The 20,829-nt window shown below is 35.5% G+C and overlaps 2 protein-coding genes and 1 long non-coding RNA gene across 4 annotated transcripts; 1 reads left to right on the top strand and 2 right to left on the bottom strand.

The window, feature by feature from the left end:
* Positions 1–491: 491 nt before the first annotated feature.
* Positions 492–8,553, bottom strand: Mpc1 (Mitochondrial pyruvate carrier). Its single transcript, XM_053749461.1, has 4 exons — positions 8,429–8,553; positions 8,135–8,206; positions 7,736–7,836; positions 492–4,852 (listed from the first exon to the last, which is right to left on the bottom strand). Exons 2-4 carry the CDS (start codon positions 8,200–8,202, stop codon positions 4,677–4,679), a joined length of 345 nt encoding a protein of 114 aa, XP_053605436.1. The 5' UTR covers positions 8,203–8,206; positions 8,429–8,553; the 3' UTR covers positions 492–4,676.
* Positions 8,554–8,913: 360 nt separating this feature from the next.
* LOC128672361 (uncharacterized) lies at positions 8,914–10,176 on the top strand. Of its 2 annotated transcripts, none has more exons than XR_008404949.1 (2): positions 8,914–9,157; positions 9,989–10,176. It is a non-coding gene; the product is annotated as an uncharacterized LOC128672361 (long non-coding RNA). The 2 variants fall into 2 exon arrangements; XR_008404950.1 differs by having other exon boundaries at positions 8,914–9,246.
* LOC128672355 (uncharacterized protein) lies at positions 10,022–18,909 on the bottom strand. The gene is made up of 11 exons (XM_053749457.1): positions 17,976–18,909; positions 17,727–17,860; positions 17,177–17,306; positions 16,555–16,720; positions 16,240–16,420; positions 15,835–15,952; positions 15,061–15,181; positions 14,601–14,720; positions 13,983–14,271; positions 13,430–13,547; positions 10,022–12,843 (listed from the first exon to the last, which is right to left on the bottom strand). Exons 1-11 carry the CDS (start codon positions 18,747–18,749, stop codon positions 12,589–12,591), a joined length of 2,406 nt encoding a protein of 801 aa, XP_053605432.1. The 5' UTR covers positions 18,750–18,909; the 3' UTR covers positions 10,022–12,588.
* Between the last annotated feature and the right edge of the window lie 1,920 nt (positions 18,910–20,829).

Below are 20,829 nucleotides of genomic sequence, written 5' to 3'. Positions count from 1 at the left end.
GCTGAAAATTTAGATGAAAACCCGCACTAACCCCTCCGTGCAATACATTTGCTGAGAATGCTAATTCTTAATATATTAACTCTGGTAAACTTGGATCTGCTGTGAAACAAAAGAAGCAAAAATTCTGTGTCTACAGAAAGCAGATTTTTTTTCATTCTACTAAACAGTCAAACAGGCGTGCGGCCCTTATGGTAAGTGGTCACCACAGCCTATCAACTGCAATAACATCCATAACGGGGGTGTCACACACGTGGCCTAGGATCTCTTGAAATGGGTACCCTGTAATTATACTGCCTCTTGAGAGAAGCAGGCAAGGGATAGCCCTTCAAACCGGAACATTAAAATGGAAGTTGTTATATGTAGCTATGTTGGTATGTTTTTCTTCATAATAAATATTTTATGGAATCTGTTGTATATAAACTTATATTGGAGGTGCCAAACTATGCACGTCCTGTAAATTTGGCTAGTATTTAAAAAATAAAACAAACAAGAAGATCAACAACGTATAATTTCAATAAATATTCAAAAAATATACCCATGTGTTGTACAGTCAACGGCACAAGAACCTATACAAATAATTATGACCACTATGTGGTCAAGGGTAACTTGAAGTATAGGTGACTGTACACAAACAATTAAAATTCACTAACTACTACGTCACATCTTCCAAGACATGGTAACTATTTTACATATATACATCTTGAATCTGTCTTGAACTTGGAACATTTAAAAATTTAAATAAGTTTTTTTTTTTGTATTTTTTTAAACAGCATGACTGAGAAACGTTATTTGAAATAACGATTACAAAATATTTTTCATTGTGCTCTGAGCTCTGAAAAACTATGACATTTTCAAAAACCGGTTTAATCTCCGCATATACGGTTACGGTCAGTGAGGTTGTTCAAAGTGAATTATGCTAAAAAAGAAATAATTATGTAGAAGTACATTTTTTCCAGAAAGTGAAAACAACACGTTTTAAAACTTATTATTAAACGAAAATTGTTAACATTTTATTGGTGCCCCAAAACGTTCACATCGAACGAAACTGACGAAATTCATCTTTTGCATCTCAGTGGAAAAAGTTTCGAAAAATATAACGGTATCCGAACCCTGCTAATCAGCTAGTACAGTCGACCGCATGTCAAGTTACCTTCCATGGCCCCCTATGCGGTGGTAATAAAGGTGAGCTTGCAATTAATTCGGGTAGCTTGACATGCGGTCGACTGTACAGAGGACAAGGACATATTTTTTTTTATAAATTATATTTTCTCACTTTCTTTCAAATCGATTAATGTTAACAATTTTTATAACAACATTATATAAACCAACTATATAAGTAGATATATTTCACTTGTTCACAAAATTGAATATAATATTCTATTTACTTTATTTGGAAAACAATAAATATCAATTTACATAAATAGATACCTAACTAAAGTAGGTAGATAATAGTCTAAAATAATTTTGGCTAGTACCTAACACTGTTAATATATTTCAACTATATTATACCTACTTCAACACTATTTTTCATAATAAATGGATGTCTTAAATAAGATTTTTGCACTGAATATAGGTAACTTCAATATGTGTATTATGTACGCAGCAGTTCCCTGTATTTAAATTTAAAACTATTTCATGCACTAGTAAATTCCATACAATTTTATTCAATTGCGATAATATCAATCATTTGTTTTACGAGCAACTAAAGCCGGCCGCACGTAAGCCGAAATGATAAAAGACTAAACCCTATAGTCTATTCAGCATGGACTGATACAAAAGGTAAACAAAAAAAAAAAGAAAAATAATTGTTTATTTCTCGCCTTTTTTTTAAATATTTAAGTAAGCGTGACATGACTCTATAAAACAACAACAACTATAAATTTAACAGTAAAATAAGAACAAAATAATTAAGGAACAACGAAATATATAAGGTTCAAGGTTTGTTTACCGTCTCAGCCCAAGATAGGGTTTAGATCTAGCCGAACATAACCTGGCTACACCTAGGAGAAGCCAACTAAGACCGGCTAGACCTGGATGTACCCGCATATACGTACCAATGCACGCTACAGGTTGCTGATGTAAACGCGTTGATTCCATGAACTCTTCGTCGTTAACATCTGTTTCAACCAACTATCATGTCAAAAATCTGTATAAAGCACGCATCTGTACCACATTAAATTACTAATTGGCATCATTTAAAAAAATATAATATTTAAATTACAATATTGTAACGGTATTTCAAAATAGAATCAAAGACACTACATGTCAATATAATAAAAATATCACGGAACATACGTTGAAGCGATTTTTATCTACAAATAAATATATATACGAGAAATAAATTATATATAAAAAATATGGAGATATTTTGCCTCTACACTATACATTTATTTTAACGAGTAAAAACTCGAAATATTTGTACTACATATCAACTACATTACCTGACCCGCAAGTTACATCTATATAGATTTTCAATCTTATCGATGTAAGAAACAGTCCATTTACATACGTATTTAGACAATTTGATTAAACTAATTCAACATATACAGGCACAAATGTTTTCAAGACACAGAAGGATGGTTCTCTGTGCGCTTCGACCGCTGCGGCCGCGCTGTCATCACGATCCGTCAAATTTCTCGAGGAAGGGAATCATTTCCAAAATCAATCATTCATTGAAATGACATTACCACAGTACAGATTATTTTAAAATCAGATAGTAAAACTATATTAAGTCTTTGTTAAAACTCGAAAAATTGTAATGACAGCGCGGACGCGGCGATCGAAACGCTCTGAGAAATACCCAGAATAAAATTTACACGTAATGTGTTAGCACCACGTGAATTGGCACGAAATTTGACAGTAAGAGCCAGAGCCCCGATTCTCAGACAATATAAGTTCCCTTCATCAATGTTCTCCAATGTTAGCAAATTTACAAATGAAAAAGTTTGACCAATCCAAACGTTCGCTCAAACTTTTCGACAGTGATTTCTTGTAAATGCAGAAACTGTGCTAGAAAAAATGGGAGAAAACTGATGAAATGAACTTCGATTGCATGAGAGCTCGAGCTCCAGGCCCCATTGCTACGTTGCTCTCCGTCGTCACATGTCTGTCAAGGGATCAACGAAGAAAAGAACAGAACAACGAAGAAATTGTACGTAGATTTGACGTAGTCCAATTGTCCGACGCAAGCTGTGTATCAATCGAGCGATTTTCATTCAGCGCAATAGCTTATATAGGTTGAAATGAATACAGGAATAAACTGTTGAAAAAAAAATGACAAGAAACTCACTTTTCAATTTGTTTTTCAACTCTACTCCCCGGCCATTCTGCCCAAAAGCAAAATTAAAAATGGCATTATGACGTCAGTTCAACTTAGACAAGTATATAATCACTTCACTTACATACTATGTACACGAACGTATATAACACGAGTGCCCGACCCGGGAAGCACGACATTACGACACTAATAACATTGATAAGCTTAGCAAGGTCAATAATTTATTTACTACTGAGAGAAAATATTCTCTGTCGTACTCTGTTTCCTAACGGACTGTTAAATATAACAGTATCTTTTTTGTGTAAGATGCTTACTTGGCTTTCTTAGGTATAACACGAATAGGGACAAACCTATGATAATAGAATTTAGCTGTTAAAGAATATGCAGCAGCATCTGATAAAAACCTACTAATGCTATTTTACTGAAGTCAATCGTATTTACGTAGTTTATTCCCTATTACGTAGGGTATTTCTAAAAGCGTTTCGTCAGCTGCGGCCGCGCTGTCATTACGATCCGTCAAGGAAGGAATCATTTCCAAAAGCAATCATTCATAAAATTTACATTAACACAATACAGCTTTAAAATACAAATTAATCTGTATTTTAAAGTCAATAAAAACTAATTCTTGTCTATGTTAAAATTTGAAAACTTGTAATGACAGCGCGACCGCAGCTTTTGGAAACGCTCTGAGATACACCAATTACGTATTTCTCATATTACATAATCGTTTATTTTTGACGTAGTAATCACACAATGCCACTCAGTCTGCGCTGAACATACAATTGAAAATGTCTTACGTGTCTGCTTACATAATTTCGGTTTAGAGTCGATTCGATCATACGGTAAAATTACGGGCATCGAGTGATCTCGAGGCCACACAGAGGTGGCTCCGTATGATTATAATTCGAGAAATGGCCAACTCAACTTGACCGAATCGTAAAATACATACTATTCGTTTAATATATAATATTGAACGATTTGGTTCGACGAACATGTACAATCCAACATGTCTTGAAATTGTCTACGTTTTATTAATTATAGCCATTAAGACAAAGAAAAATAAAGACAACGGACACAAAAAACAAATGATAAGGAAACGCAGCCAAAATGAGATAGAAACTACCATATAACTTCCCATTTCATACCATTGTAAAACCTTGCATGAGGGACATAATACATGGGCACTCTGTCCTGCTTCATCATGTGTTTCCCTTTCTTGCATGAGCGAAAAGGAAGATATAACGGTGACTATAATTTCCTCTGTCTTTTGGTCACTGACGATTGATCATACTATATAAGTTCTATTAGAACGCATGCATATTAATTAAAATTATTCAGCACTAACAAGTAAAATCACCACCGTGTCCTAAAAACATCTGCCTATGTACAACCTGTACCCTCAAGCCTTGTCCTTGGTTTCCCTCTCCTTGCCTCCGAGATAGTTGTGGTTGACGAAGCGGGCGCCTTGCGTCAACTGGGCGCATTCGTTGGTGAAGTGGCACGCGAAGAGGAGAAGGTTGCGTGGCTGGACGCGCCACGCGAATCTCATGAACATTAGCGAGTATAGCGAGAGAGCTGGAACACAGAATAAGTCTTGTTTTTATAAAACTACTAGTGGCTCGTCCCGACTTCGCACGGGTAAAAAACACATTCAAACCTTCCTCAGGAATCACTATCTATTGGTGGAAACCGCAAGTAAATCCGTGGAGTAGTTTTTGAGTTTTTCGCGAACAGACAGACAGCCGCAGCAGAGGAATCACTACATAATATAGAACAAAGTCGCTCTCCGCTGTCTGTCCCTATGTAGGTACGCTTAGATCTTTAAAACTAGAGAACAGATTTTGATGCGGGTTTTTAAAAATAAACATTGTGAACTTGAGGATGTTTAGGGTGAAAAACTACTGAATAATTACTGTTGAATTGTATTATTAAAATTTTGGCGCAAGTCTCATCATGATTCGCAGTTAAGGCTAATGTTAATTGACGTTAATGTTAGATGTCGCCAAGATAAGTTTTAGATTTACGACCTCGGTGGCGCAGTGGTATAAAGTGAACTGAGAGGTCTCGGGTTCGATCCCCGGTCCTGGTCATGATGGAAAATTATCTTTTTCAGATTGACCTGGGTGTTGGATGTTTATCTATATATGTATATGTTATAACATATATATTTTATAAAATATAGTATCGTTGAGTTAGTATCCCATAACACAAGTCTCGAACTTACTTTGGGGCTAACTCAAACTGTGTGATTTGTCCGTATATTTATTTATTTATTTTAATCGAAGTTGAGAAAATAAGTAAATATACTAAGAAATAATTTTAATGACTTTCTAAAATACCACTTTATCAGATGCACAATAACTGTGTGAATAGGCAAATCGCTTGTAACAGGGTTGCCCTTGGTACGTTATGTGTTGTTGAATTGCACACGGCCATGTTTATCAATTCAAATGATAATGAGATGAGTGGAAAGACAAAACGTCGTTAGTTAATTATCACGCATTTCCAAGAATAACTGTCAAGTTATTTTTGAATATTAACTAAAATACGCTTTATCTTTTTTATGAATACACTGAATGAATTAAATGCATTCAATTCAAAATTTGAATTGAGAATTTCAAATAATGTCTTGCTTAGTTTTAAAACTTATGAAAAAAGAATTTCGCTGAGAGCCATTGTGACGCAACGACAAGCACACTGCAATGTGATTGGTTCGCTGTGTCTCACTTCGAATTGATTCGATGGTGAGAAGTGAAATGCAAACAACCCGATCCCCGAAGATATTATCACAAGTAGGCCATAAACTAACTGAATACTATACTCTTATCTTCTAAGTACCTCATAATGATAACAATGATAATTAATTGACATAATAAAATTCCATCTTTTTCTTTTTCTTACCATTGGTATTATATGATTCTGTCTATTACATGTAGGTTAAAAATCTGCTAGATTGAAGTGGGTCTGGACGGGACACGTTTGTCGTATGCGGCAAGAAAGGTGGCCGAAATTAGCTACCTTCTGAATAGCCCCGGGCAACATCCAGTTTCTGGTATAATTCTTGAGAAGAGGCTCACGAATTATAACAGAAACTAGATGTTGCCCGGGGCTTCGCTCTCATGGGAATTTTGAGATAAAATATAGCCTATAGCAATCTAGGATAATGTACCTTTCTATTGGTGAAATAATTTTTGAAATCGGTTCGGTAGTTTCGGAGATTACCCGCCTCAAACTCACAAACGCTTACCTCTTTATAATAATATATACCAGAAATAAGTTTTCCCATAGAGATTTAGTTAAATACAATAGTGATTTCTCCGACTTAGACCTATTTCCGAATTCTTTAGCAACCACTAAAATCTTTCTCCATAAAAAATAGTTAGCACTAGTTGTCTAGTACTTAAAATGTGAATGTTTGTTGAATGTAAGTATTCTGTATAATGACTGTTAATGTGGCAAAAGAAATAAATAAAAATACCGTATAGCTACAGAAGAGGCAGACCGAGTGGGAGATGGCAAAACTACATAGAAAAATTCTTACTAAAATCGAACGAAATTTACAATAAAAAGAGACGAGTAGAAGAAACAATGGGCAATGCCTTTGCCCAGCAGTGAGACACAACAGCCACAGGCTATACAAGAAAAAAATATATTTGCGGCAAGTATTATATTATGTGACATTCTTAAAGAAAAGGTACTTTATGGAGGGCAGTCGCTTAGTAAATTTCACTTGCTCATTTTATTATAGACTAAATTTTAATAGTATCATCGTCCGCATAAATTAGGTGCTATTCTATTAGGTATCTTGTCTTACATAAAGTCACATAATCCTCACTGCAAACAGACAGAATCATAAAATGGCAAAAATGCTTCAAATTATCAGCTGGCTTTTGATAAAAACGATAAATAATTGTCAGATTTAACACTTGAAGCATTGAATATAGCCAGCTCATGTTGATAATGATGTCGCCATGATAAGGTTTAGATTTATCTTGTGCAATTTTATACAAGCAAAATTTGTATATTTTATGTAATGTAAATACATATATAGTTTTGTTGATAATAGTAGATTATATAATATCTTGTAAAAATATTAAAATCTTATTCATAAGAAATAGAGATATATAAAATTACAACCTTAGTTTACTAATCATGTCAAGTCGCTGAATTTATTTTAATGAAATTTTATTTATGTTCAGGTTTTGTTCAGGTTCATATCGAACTTGTGTTACTTCATTTTATAACAATATGGCTCACATATAGTTGTTTCACACTTCATTACAACTTCTAGTGAAAAAAAAGCATTGTGTGGAAGCCTGTACAATGCCAGGCTTTTAAGTTCACCAGTATGTATGCATATAATTCTACTAGATGGAATGAAACAGTTTGTCATTAAATGGGTCTTGATGCATTGATCATAGTAAAGCATGCAGTTATGTATAACAATACTTTGCTTACCAAGTGTCATTTTGCCACTAATAAAACTAGGGTCTTTACGAGTATCTGCGATTGCTGCAAGTGGTATACCCCAATTGGCAACTGGACCCCAAAAATGTGTGCTGAAAAAATATTTTGCATGGCATTACGAACTTACTTATTTTAAAAAATAATATAAAGACTAGAAATGTGAATGTTTGCATGTGAGCGGTTTTGTTACTCAGTCATACAAAATCTACTGGGCGGATATCGTTAAAACAGTGGTAGAATACGTCCAGGAGCACTTATGCTACATTTTACCACAAATTCACCAAAGAGACTAATTTTATTATAAACCCTTTGTGACTAATTTTATTATAAGTTTAACAGAAAGTCAATCTAATTTGACTACTAGTGGGGCGTTAATTAATAGAAACTCACCTCATTAAATATTCTCTGAATTCTTTGCTCTTGAGCGAGGTCAACAATTTCTGTGCTAGCGAACCCATTTTCCTGAAATTTAAATTGTTGGTCTTGTAAAAAAATATTTGAGTATATCAGTTGATAATTAAGGAATCTCTGAATATTCCTTAGTTATTAATGAACTAATATTATGATAATTTAATCTGGAAAACTACGTACCAGTTCCATACTAATTTCAAGGTTATAATCACGTAACTTCAAAAATTATAACTTAATTATTATTGACTTCTAATAATATCAATAAGTACTTACGATTTTAAATATCCTTTGTCTTATATTTTATTCAAAAAATATTTATTGAACAAACACACGGCCCTAAATTAAACTCCAGACTTCATTGATCACTATGTCACTGTCATTGTTATGTCAATTTGACATTGATGATAAGATATCTGTTATCCAGTGTTATCTGCTATAAGAAAAACGTACACCCCAAAAAAGTAGGTACCCATCTTTTTCAGTAATAAGTATAGAGAGTATTACTACACATTTATCCCGCCAGAGTACAGCACTGTATGTTAGGTACACAAAAGCTTTGCCGCCTTTTGCTATGTAGATTTAAACGTTTATTTTAGAGTAGGTACTTTATTATTACCTATATTTTTTTCATTATGGTCGCGTTTATGAAGCCTTGAAGAAAAAATCAAACCAAAAAGGAAATAAACAAATCCAAATAAAACCTTTTTTATTTAAGCACTGATAAAACGATATTATTGTATTCTCTTTGATACGATAATAATTATTTGTCATGCTTCATGACATAACTTTACTGAATTTCAAAAACTTTCAAAACTAAAACATGTACACAATACTTACAAATTCAAAAAAATACAGAAAATATGTCTCATAGTCCAGAAGACAGATAAATATGGGTGCTTTGCGCATCCTGATCATTACGTACATAATTGTATACATCACCATATACTTAGGCCTCATCGGAACCCTTGTTTACATCCGAAGCATTTACATACGGGATTACAAGTATGCAGAGCTCAATTATATAATGTTGCTTTATAACAAAATGTTGATGTGCCGAATCCGAAACAACACTAAATATTATAAATATCTAGGTATAGAAAGCTGTATTTTTATTGTTTCGCTATCATTACTAAGAAATAAGGCGTCTTTTATTAGTGTGGGTACACCAAACGATTGAGTACACATGTGAGGATAGAAATCCACACTTTGGCTAAAACAATACCAGTCCAGCAAACACCATAGATTATAGCCAGGCATTGGTAGCCACCACAGAAGTCACACAGAGAGTAGAGCTGGCTATATTTATAATAAGCATTCGTACTTCTGGTAAACGCAACTTTTCATGGAATATATGCATCTTAATTCAGTGGATGCAATAGTAATCTATAAATACATAGGCGCCCCTGAATATATAGTTACTACTAATATATAATACATAGTTACTAGTTTGGATACATAATGTACTTGTGTTACAACAATAGATGTTACCACCTATTGTAATACACAAGCATGTGATATTTTGACAAATTAGGCATAGTGATAGCATGGGCGCCCCACCCTGCCCCACTGTGGCTACGCCCATGAGTGATAATTTGATTTGAAAATGCAACTGCGAACTGCATCAGTATGAAGCGAGATGTATAATGATTGTAACAATGTTTATTAGTACCTGCTTTTTTATTTGCCTACAACATTTTCGTATAATCTTGTATAGGGTTGTTGATGTCCATGGCCCGCGGTGTTTGCTTATAACACCCATTTGCCCATAAAAAGGGAAATACGTTTTTTATTTTCCTTATATGTTTCACTAATATGAAATCTTTTCTATTTCAGTATAGAGCTCCAAAACCAATGAAAAGCCAAGAATATATTCAATACTCGCTTTATTTAAAAAATGCAATATGAAAAGGCACTAATGTGGACGGTATCAGACTAATGTACACCAGATGGATACATTTTGTTCGTGTATTTTTGTGCAATGACTTTATAAATATATGTACATGATTTAATTTTAAAACATATCATGTTCAATTTTATTACACAAAATAATTGCACGAAATGGTACACTTGTGACATAGATGAGAATACAAATAAGAATACTGATAAACTGCCCAGAAATATATATATAGAAACAGAAAAACAATGGGCTTTAAAAGTATAAAACTTATATATATAAAATTCTGATCTATGTTCCATCATTTATACTAAAACAAAATGCATCAAAATTCATAAAAATAGATTTAAAAATGGTATTTGTATAAAATAAAAATTAAACAGAAAATACAAATACATTGCATACAATTGCCTTGTTTTAATGACAAAATTAGAGATTATTCGTCAACGTACACTTGTTGAGATTCTAAAACAATGTATTTCAACCGCTTAGAAAAATGAACATTTCTTAAAATATAATTTTATATAACATAATGAAATTATGAGATTATATCCTTCTAGTTTTTTTTTTTTCAGTTGTCTCCTACATCTTATGCTAAAACATTTTGTAAAATGCAGTCATATTAAACGTATAAAAATATATTTAAAAATACACATCTTGATTAATACAGTAAAATTAAAAGAGAGATTCTATATTCAATTCAATTCAAATTATTTATTGCATCCTTAATGTACAGTATACAGGTCATAATTTACAAAATAAAGGAACAATTAAGGACCCTGTCGGGCGCTGCAATGGGAGAAGGGCTATATATTTGTTTTGCTATCTATTTTATGAAAAACAAGATAGAGAATAATGTGTATTTCGTTCATTCATTGTATTTATTTTTTAAATGAAGATCTTAAGATTTTTATAATAAGATCTTATTTTATATTTCTGTCGACACTTATTACTATTAATTTGTGTGGTATTGGTAAACAGAAACTACTTCAAAATTGTACACACGACAGGAATTATGTAAAGTTTTAACGTTAAATGAAAATACGAATATTGAAATTATGCTTGTAAAAAAATTGTCGAGAAAACAAAATATGCGAATACATAACAATATATAAGGAATATTCAAGGGCTTAAAGATTCGCCTTTAACGACTATAGATAAAAAAACTGATTATATTTTAGTATTATACCTATATTTAAAGTGTGTCCAATCTAATATATCCATCATCATTTTATATATAAACAGCTAAACGTAAGTTTTTACTCACAGGATAAAAATAATAAAAAAATATATTCTTTTTTTCGAATTTACACCACGCATTGACAATTGAATAGAATTGTATATAGAATACAAAAACGAAAATACATATTGGCAATTGTGATTAAAATGAGATAATTAAGTAGCTACCTACATTCAATTGGAAATAGTATCTTATCATAAAACTACAATGGTAAAAAATAATAATTTTAACACCTTGACAATTCGCTACACATAAAAACTCCTGAGAATCCACGCATGTGTTCAGCAGTCAAAGTGTGTTTACTTGGATTTATTACGTTAAAAAAATGGCGCGAATTAGGTTTAAGGCTGGTTTACACTGGCTACGTAGCGCGTGCGCTTTTTACGTTTGTAATTGTGGCTAGCTGCGTAGACGCATGCGGTACAATTCCGTACATACAAATCCACGCACACGCGTTACGTAGTCTGTGGGCACTGACCTTAATCAGTCTAATTAAAGGACGGAAACCGTTATTACTATTTAAACATTATAAAAATAAAATATTGCTTAGGAAATATCTTTAAGTAAATGCAATAATACATTATTTACTAATAAGTGTCATTTCTATTTAAATTAGGTAATCTGGAATAATAAAATTACATACTCATGAAGAAAATGAAAAAGATGGTAAACAGTATAAAGATCACATTACATACATCGTACCTTCAGTTTCCCATTTCCATATTTTTCAAAATTGTGGCGGGAGATACGCAATTACGCACACATACCAAACGGCTATTTGTGTATGGTACATAAATGTTCCAGATTTATTTCGTAAGAACTAATTATAAGAAACACCTCCCCAATTTAATTTATATGCATTTTTATTTCCAAAATTAGCTAAAACATTTGTTTTAGCTATTTTTTTATTATTCAAAGTAATCCTTAAATTTACGTTCGTCTTTTGTTTTCTCACATTTCTTATTAGAATTACAAAATAAAAAATTACCTTCAATACGCGCAACATACATGCCAGGAAAACGCTATACTTGCATGCAAATGATACGTGTTCCGGCTTTAATCCGTAATGATGAGAAATACACCTACCATATTGTCTTTCTGTATTTCCCATAATAACATTAACTTTGCAATTTATAATTAAAGTTGTTAATCCTTAAATTTACGTTCATATGTTTTGGTACTTAGTTTTATTTTCATTATTTTTTTTCCAGACTGATCCGTAAATTCACTTAATTGACTTTATTCTCTGATTAGAGAGAGAAAAAAAAATAAGTTTATAATTACAAATTTAAAAAAGAATTACCTGATCTTCATGAAAACGAAGAGCACGACCAAGAGAATCGCAAAGCAGCTCTGCAGGGCGGCCGCGCCGGCCAATCTGCACTTGAACATGTCAATGCGTGTCTCTTTGTCCTCGATGATGTTCTGGAACTCCGCCTCGACGATCTGGCCGTCGTAGTACGTGATCGGGTCCTCGAAGGGGTACTCGAACCCCTGGAGACACTCGCATTTGTAGCCGCCGGCGTCGAAGCCGCGTCCGAGAATTGGGACGCACTGGGGATAAAAATAATTTTTAAAAAATCGACATCACTCAACGGTCCACACAAAACGTAATGTTTCTGCGTATCTGATGGTCACAAACACAGATTGCAAAAGTTTCGCTTACAAATTATGTTTTCTTCATAGTCGTATTCCTCATGGCTGAAGGTCATTACGTGAAATGAAACACACAAAACAACTTTATTGGCACTATTAATGGAGTGGTTTGCCATTGCCTTCTCCATGTACACACAAGTTAATAATCAACAAGTGTGCAGGTGTCCTCACGATGTTTTCCTTCACCGGAAGCAAGTGGTGGTTGATGAAAACTACTATACGTGAGTCAGATTGGTATACAAACTCATGTGGCACAAGTAGGATTCGAACCTGGGACCTTCGATACACAGGCGCGCGTCATAACCATTATACCACTATCGCTTCACCATAAATTATGTCAGTTGTTCTCAAAAAGCTACAAATTACTAGCATTGCGGATGACCACTGCTAAGAAGGAATACCTATAGAAACTCATTTAAACAGTGTTGGCTCAACATTACTGTTTTATACAACTTTTACAGTAATTACAAACTATACTACTCACATAGGAAGACTGTCTGTCACACTTGTCGGTCCCCTTGAAGGCGTTAGGCACGTAGAACTTATCCGGACACTGGTTGATGTCTAGCGACATCAGGGCCATCGTCACTGCCACCACTCCCCTGGACAGAAACATTGGAAACGTCACAAATATCCGGCTCGAAGGACCAACTTCAATGCTTCAATGTATGGTAAAGAACTGGATTTATTTGGCTGTTATAATTTTTATTTATTTCCTTGTATGGCAACATATTGTGTCCCTATTATAGAATAAAATATTTTTTTATAAATTTTACACTTTTTTATTTTGGCTTATTTGTACTTATAATTGTGAGGTGGGATAAAACATATACCCGTCAAACAGCTAAATCGGTCAAGTAGACTTTGGTTTGTATCCATGCCAGTAATATTATTAATGCTAATGTCACTCTGTTATGCTTTCACGGCACTGGACCAAATTTGAAATTTGGAATAGATATATTTAATGACTGGCTACCGCAAGAAAAGCCACGGACTTGTACTAATAAATAAACACTTAAAACATAAAAAATACTCACTTGAATTCCAATTTGACTTTAACACTATCCCATCCGAAGAACGGTGCAGCATATGTAATAACCCACTGTTTCAGATGTCCCTCGCAGTCGTAATACGGCTGCGTCCAGTACCCGTGTCTCAAATTAGCCGCCCTATATGAGGTCGGGTATCTTTCGTACTTCATCAAATATTTCCCAAATTCGTCTTCCCGTATCTTCATTTTGAGGAAGAATTTCTCCAAACTGTCAAAGTTCGTCGACCAGCGCTGTTTTAGATGTTGAAACCACTGTTTATTTGTATATAGTTCATCTGCAAATAAAATTATACCTTAAATTGTATACCTAATGTCACATAAAGTCCACTATTCCTACTAACGAAAATCTCTTTAACCTATACAGCTAATAGACAACAATAACATTTCCAAAGTCCCCCATTTTTTGTTATTATTATGTTATGCATGAAAATTGTAACCAGGAATATCATCAGCAAGAAATTGTATAAATGTAAATCTGTGATTACAAATTGGCTGCCACAGGACAGACACTTTGTGGAGCCATTTGTGTAAAGGTGCTGTTTTCACTCAACAAATCATTCATTATCATTCATTCATTCAACATTTAATGAAATGGTTAATTTACCAGTTTTGTTCAGGCGAGCCAAATCCTCCAGTTTATATTTCCGTGTGTTGAGTGACGTCTTGTAAGCCATTGGCGCGAAGAATGTTCTGTTTGTAAAGGAATTGCGGTCCCAATACGTGCCTAGAATGAAACATGCAACATAAATAGAACATATTCAAATAATCCTTGTCAGATTTGTGAGATCCTAGACCCCAATTAAATTTTTAATTAAGTGAAAAATAGAAAATAATAAACACATATTTTCTTTTTTTCACTTAATTAAAAAAGTAATGATAGAGCAGTTTCAAGTTTTTTTCTATTTAAATATTTTACACCAAGAACCAGGAACAAATATCTATCACATGTACAAATAATAGCCCACGCTGGGAACCTACCCAGGACCTTCAGATAGTGAATAGGCGACCACTACGCCACAGAGGTCGTTATGGTAAATTTGTCCCATATACTACTTATCATTTACCTGCGGACCAGATCTTGGAGTCTCCAAGAACAAGCGCAAGAGTTTCCCCAATCATTTGATCTTCAGTCAAGGGTTTGTCTGCTATGCGCTTGCCGCTGAACACTTCCGTTGGATCTGATACCTGCAAAACGATAAATAAGCATTCATCTCTCAGTTGCAGATATTAATGCGGCATTTGAAGTACACAATCACAGAAACAGATTAACAGACAGATCTTTGATCGCACAAGTACAAAATATTTGGCCATGCTGTGAAGGACCTTCAGATTTCAAACGGGCAAGGTGACCTGTTTCACCACTTTCTGGTAAAATATAATATAGTAATCTGCCAGATTAACTAACTGCTAGATAAATCTTAACATATTGGCCAATTAGCCCTATGCACACAATTTATAAGGCTTAGATGAGCAATTTCCCGGTTTCTTGCTCAATTGTTGAGTGTTGGAGCCCAGTATCAGCATTCCTACTTTTCCATGTCGTCTACTTCGAACGGGCGTCCTACCTAATTGTGAGACCATTAGCAAGCACAATCCTTGAAGCGGTAAAAATCATACTTAAAGGCTTAAAATATAAGCACAGTTGCGATTTCAAGCGAAGAGATGGCGCACACCGAGCTATGCGCCGCGTAAATAAAGTTTATTAATATGAGTACATATTATTAATTCATTGTAATTTAATATATTTTATTCAGAAGGTAGTTATATACTTTATTCAAAACTAGGTTTGGCGACGCCAACCTCGTCAAGTTAGAGGAATCGCCAGTCGGAGCAGGTACCTGCAAGAATGCGCTGATGAAGTTCGCCAGCCGGAGCGCCATCTTGGCCTGGTTCTCAAACTGCTCTTCGTGTCCGTACGCGATGTCACCATTCAGGAACAAATCTGTTGCGTTGTATCTGTGAATATGTGTTCATTTTTATTACACTGTCTATTCCTACATGGCTGTATGGGCTTAGATTCCTTTGCCTTTCCATAAGGATAAACGAAACAAAAAAAATGTCTATTCCCACTATGGAACGGGACTGGTTTTATTTTAGGCCAAGAAGTTTACGTAAGAGCTAAAATCATGGCTATGTAATGAATGCATTCAGTTTTCTAGTTCTAGTATTCAGTTAAATAGTTTCTCGAACGACCCATCGTATGTTTTGTAACACCCTATATAAATAAGTATATGAATACTCACTTAGAACAGTTGTGCGGCTGCACTCCCCTGATGAAGTTGAGCATCTCGTACACATTGACTTTCTCAGTGTGCAGCGAGGCAGGGCCCGATGTGGAGTTCACATACTCTTGATACTGATCCATGTACAGAGCTCGGATGAACGGGGGAGATTTCTCCCACTTCACTGGCAGACGTTGTATCCCTAGGGAAATATACAACTTAAAAGGTGCATACTCATTTTGTCCCTTTTCTGGTTTCCCGACAAATAGGCTAGACACCAAGACACAAAATATGTACATAAATAATCTAGATAAAATGAAGCAGCTTGATACTCACAGCCAATGGGCACACAGTCAAAGTTGTTATAATACTGGTCGGCGGTGGCGCGCTCGATGATCTCGCCGAGATACGGGCGCCGCACGACGCCGGGCAGCCGATGTCCGGCCGCGCAGCGGCACTGGTAGCCGCCGCGTCTGAAGCCCCAGCCGTGGATTGGCTCACACTATAAACCAAAACCATTTTGATATTATCAACTAGCTGATGCCCGCGACTTCGTACGCGTGGCCGAACCATTTTTAGTAAGGAGTCAAAATTATTAGAGAAATTCAATAGTACAGACAAAGCGTAATGATATACATATACACATATAGAAGAGGCTCATCAGACTGAAAAACTACATTTCCTATAGTTTTGATAGACCATATCGAATCTTCTTCAGGTGTTCCAGATCTCCAACCCACAGAAATGGTTCTTTTTTCCATCATGATTTGTACCTTATGCCCTTCACCCTTTATTAACATCATACATAAAAATATTTTTTGTGACAGATAGAACAATATTACTATACATACACACATATATATATATATATATATATATATATATATATATATATATATATATATATATATATATATATATATATATATATATATATATTACCATAGTTAATACACACCTCAGTAGTTTCAATTTTACACCGAGCTGTAGAAGCAAATCTATTCGGCCGATCATTCCCTTGACTCGGAGGACATTGGTTTATATCTATTCGATCAAAATCCATTTCCATCACTATGGCTGCTGTATATCTGCAAAAATTTATTTGACATTAATTTTTGTAAAATTTTCAGTGACTTTAAAATGCCCTAACGCTTCATTTGGTATAGTCTTGGTGGGGCACTGCCATGCGCAGAGAAAAACTCTATTATCAATCTCAATATTTATTTATTGAGTAAAGGACAGGGCAGCTTCTGCAGCTGATGCATCTGTTTTTGAAAATAATGACATGAAAACATTCTGGAATTGAGCAGGAAATGAACCTGCAGCCCTGTCTATCCAGGAAAGAGCTCTTGACCACTGAGCCATCCAGAGACCATGCCAGTTCGGCTGAATTAATTCATCTCTTTACATCTTATGCGGACATAATGCATCTATATCACAAAGCATTGAAAGTTCTATAATCAATTTAATAAACACAATATCAAAAGTTATGAGAACAAGAAACTTACGTAGGATATTCTATATGTCTAAACTGTGTGTGCCGCGGGTAAATATCAGCAACAGGGCTTGTGGCTCCAACCAGCCACTTGTTCAGTCTTCCACAGTCGAAGTAGGGACGTGTCCAATTCACAGGCCCGGGAACCTAAGGATAATGACATCATTGCAAATTTACAGCCATATCTAAGTACTCATATTTTTTTTGTAAAAATCTGGATGTAGTGTATATGAATATGTGAAGACAAAAAAAAAAAAATTACCTCATCATTGCCCGGTGGCCCATGGAAAGTAAATGTCTCATTTGTATTATTTGCATATCTGATCTCAACTTGGTAGGTTGTCTTTGTGTCATGCCTTTTTTGCACTTTGTCAGGCAACCACTTGTGATACCACTCATTAATTCTGTAGAAATCTGATGTATAGTCTTTAGACTGACTATCAGGTCCGAAAGCACCAAGGTCATCAATATGGAATGTATTTAGTGTGGATATCTTTTGCAGATGAACCGGGTCATTGAAATCATCTGCTCTGTAAGCTCTAGGTGCAAATCTTGACATCGTCTTGTTGAAGAAGCCTCTATACGAAGATGTATAAGACATGTTTGGTGAAAAATATATAGAACTAGCATTGATGTAGGGGTTAGCCGCAATGTCTGCTACAGCTGACAAGAAATAATACATCATACCAGGATCATAAGTGTCGTTTATAGCTGGTCGGATAAACCGCGATTGGAGAATGTAACTCCAGAAAAATGCTCGATTCATAGCCATATTATGCAAGTGAAGCATTGCTGTGCGGTTAGGGAAAACAGGGTTGATATTGATCTCTTTCACATCAGGATGGTGGGAAACCGAGTCTTCTGGTAAATATAAGTCATCTAAATGACTTATGTAACAATTGTCGGCAGTAATCTTATCCATTTTTCCACGAATTTCATCAAATGTGTCTCGAATCTGCCATTCATATTGGCCGGCCACACCCCACAACAAAGCGAAGAGTGATATCAAAAGTAAACTACAGTTTATTTTCTCCATTTTAACGTCACACTTTTTGTAAAACCCCTCACTTAATTAGTAAATGTTAATTCATTTTTTTTCTAAGTTATTCAAAATAAAAAACTTAAGAAAACATCGCTAAAAGAGCGTTTGTTTTGATTGGAGTGGAGAGAGATAATTATCATAAACTAAGTCGTTTTTTTTCGTTTACCCAGTCATAAACTAAAGAAAATCAGTTGTAGAGTGAAGTCTTTTTCTCTTTGGTGCAAAAAGTCGATTAATCGACTTGTAGAATCCACGGACGAGTTGATGAAATGAAACTCGTGGAGTTCCAACAGTACTATTTAATATTCTTTCACAATAGTAATATGAACACCTCTCACACTATCCAATACAATTATTAGGCGGTAAGGATGTAAAATAGCGCATGCATCAAGGATAGCATCGACGACAAAGCAGGCAACATGCGGACGGTGCAGCAGACATCATCGGTGTGACACGAGACGGTGAAAGCGGCCGTCTGCGCGGAAGTGGACAAATTTCGACCTCTTGCGCGCATGCTGTGCTAGGTCCGCTACATATCACGACACGACTGCAGATCTGCGGCACGACTCGTCGTACTGCGAGGTAAATGAAATTATTATAAAAGCAAGTATATATGTTGATATATAAATAAAGTATTTATATGTATAGATATTATATGTGGGCACGCCACATCACTCCCCCCCTGAGGCCGTCCTAGGACGGACGATAGCGAGCCGGAGGCTTTATCGTTCTTCTAAAACGAGTGCGTTTGTTATTAATCTGAATGTTTTTATCTATTTCAGTCTTATTTTCTTTAATTTCTTTTTCCCTTTCAGGATTTTCTTTTTCATTTGCTACATTTTCTCCTTTCCACCCCTCAGTTTTCTCAGCGCTTCTTTCTTTTCTGTTTTCAGCTGAGCTAGGTTCCGCAACCGGATTATTACTGACGAGGTATGCTGGTTTCAGCCTGTCTACTGACACAGTTTGTTCTTTGCCTCGTATTAGCAATTTATATGTCTTGTCTTTTCGTTCAAGGATTTGGTATGGGCCAGAATACGCCGGTTGGAGTGGAGACTTTACACTGTCATCTCTAAGGTAAGCGTGAGTTGCTGTTTCCATGTCCTTGAAGATGAATATGCTTTTGTTACAGTGTCGAGTCGCTGGAACTGGTCGAATATTGCTTATAATGTTACGAAGTCGTACAATGAAGTCGGTCAAGTCCGTCGATGTGACTGAACTTGGGTTGAAGAATTCTCCAGGAAGTTTTAGGGTCTCGCCATAAAGAAGTTCAGCGGGTGACGCTTGCAAATCTTCCTTAATGGCACTCCTCATGCCCAGTAGCACCAAGGGTAGCGTTTCGGTCCAGTTTGCTGAGCCATGACAGGTAATCGCGGCTTTTAGCTGACGATGCATCCTCTCTACCATGCCATTGCATGCGGGGTGATATGCCGTTGTCCTTTTGTGCTTAAATCCAGCTATGTCAGACAGGTACCTAAATAGCGAAGATTCAAATTGCTTGCCACGATCAGTAACGATCTCCGTGGGGCATCCGAAGCGTGAGATCCAACCTTGTAGCAGGGTTTTTCCAACAGTTTCTGCTGTGATATCTGCTATTGGGAATGCTTCAGGCCATCTTGTAAACCTATCCACTGCTGTCAGGCAATAACGACATCCATCTGAAATGGGGAGAGGCCCTATAAGGTCAATATGTACATTTTGGAACCGAGCTTTAGGAAGACTGAATGAATTGAGAGGTGATGACGCATGTCGGGTAATCTTTGACGATTGACAAGCATGACATGTTTTCGTCCATTCCCTGCAATCTTTTCTTATTCCTGGCCAGACGAAACGATGAGCAACTAGGTTTGCAGAAGTCTTTGCACCAGGGTGACTGAATGAGTGTATACTTTCGAACACTTGTCTTCTAAATGGTTCAGTGACGAAAGGTCTTTCTATTCCTGTGCTGATGTCACAGTAAATGGGAATATCAGTTCCATCTAACTTCACTTGCTTAAGTCGAAGCGCTGTTTCTGTGTTTTTCAACAAGTTCTGCAGCTCAGCATCTGACGATTGAGACTTCGCTAAAGCTGTCAGG

Source organism: Plodia interpunctella, chromosome 9 (assembly GCF_027563975.2).
Source record: "Plodia interpunctella isolate USDA-ARS_2022_Savannah chromosome 9, ilPloInte3.2, whole genome shotgun sequence".
Lineage (NCBI taxonomy): Eukaryota > Metazoa > Arthropoda > Insecta > Lepidoptera > Pyralidae > Plodia > Plodia interpunctella.
Note: the sequence above shows the minus strand (reverse complement) of the source record. Positions and strands in the feature narration are given on the sequence as shown.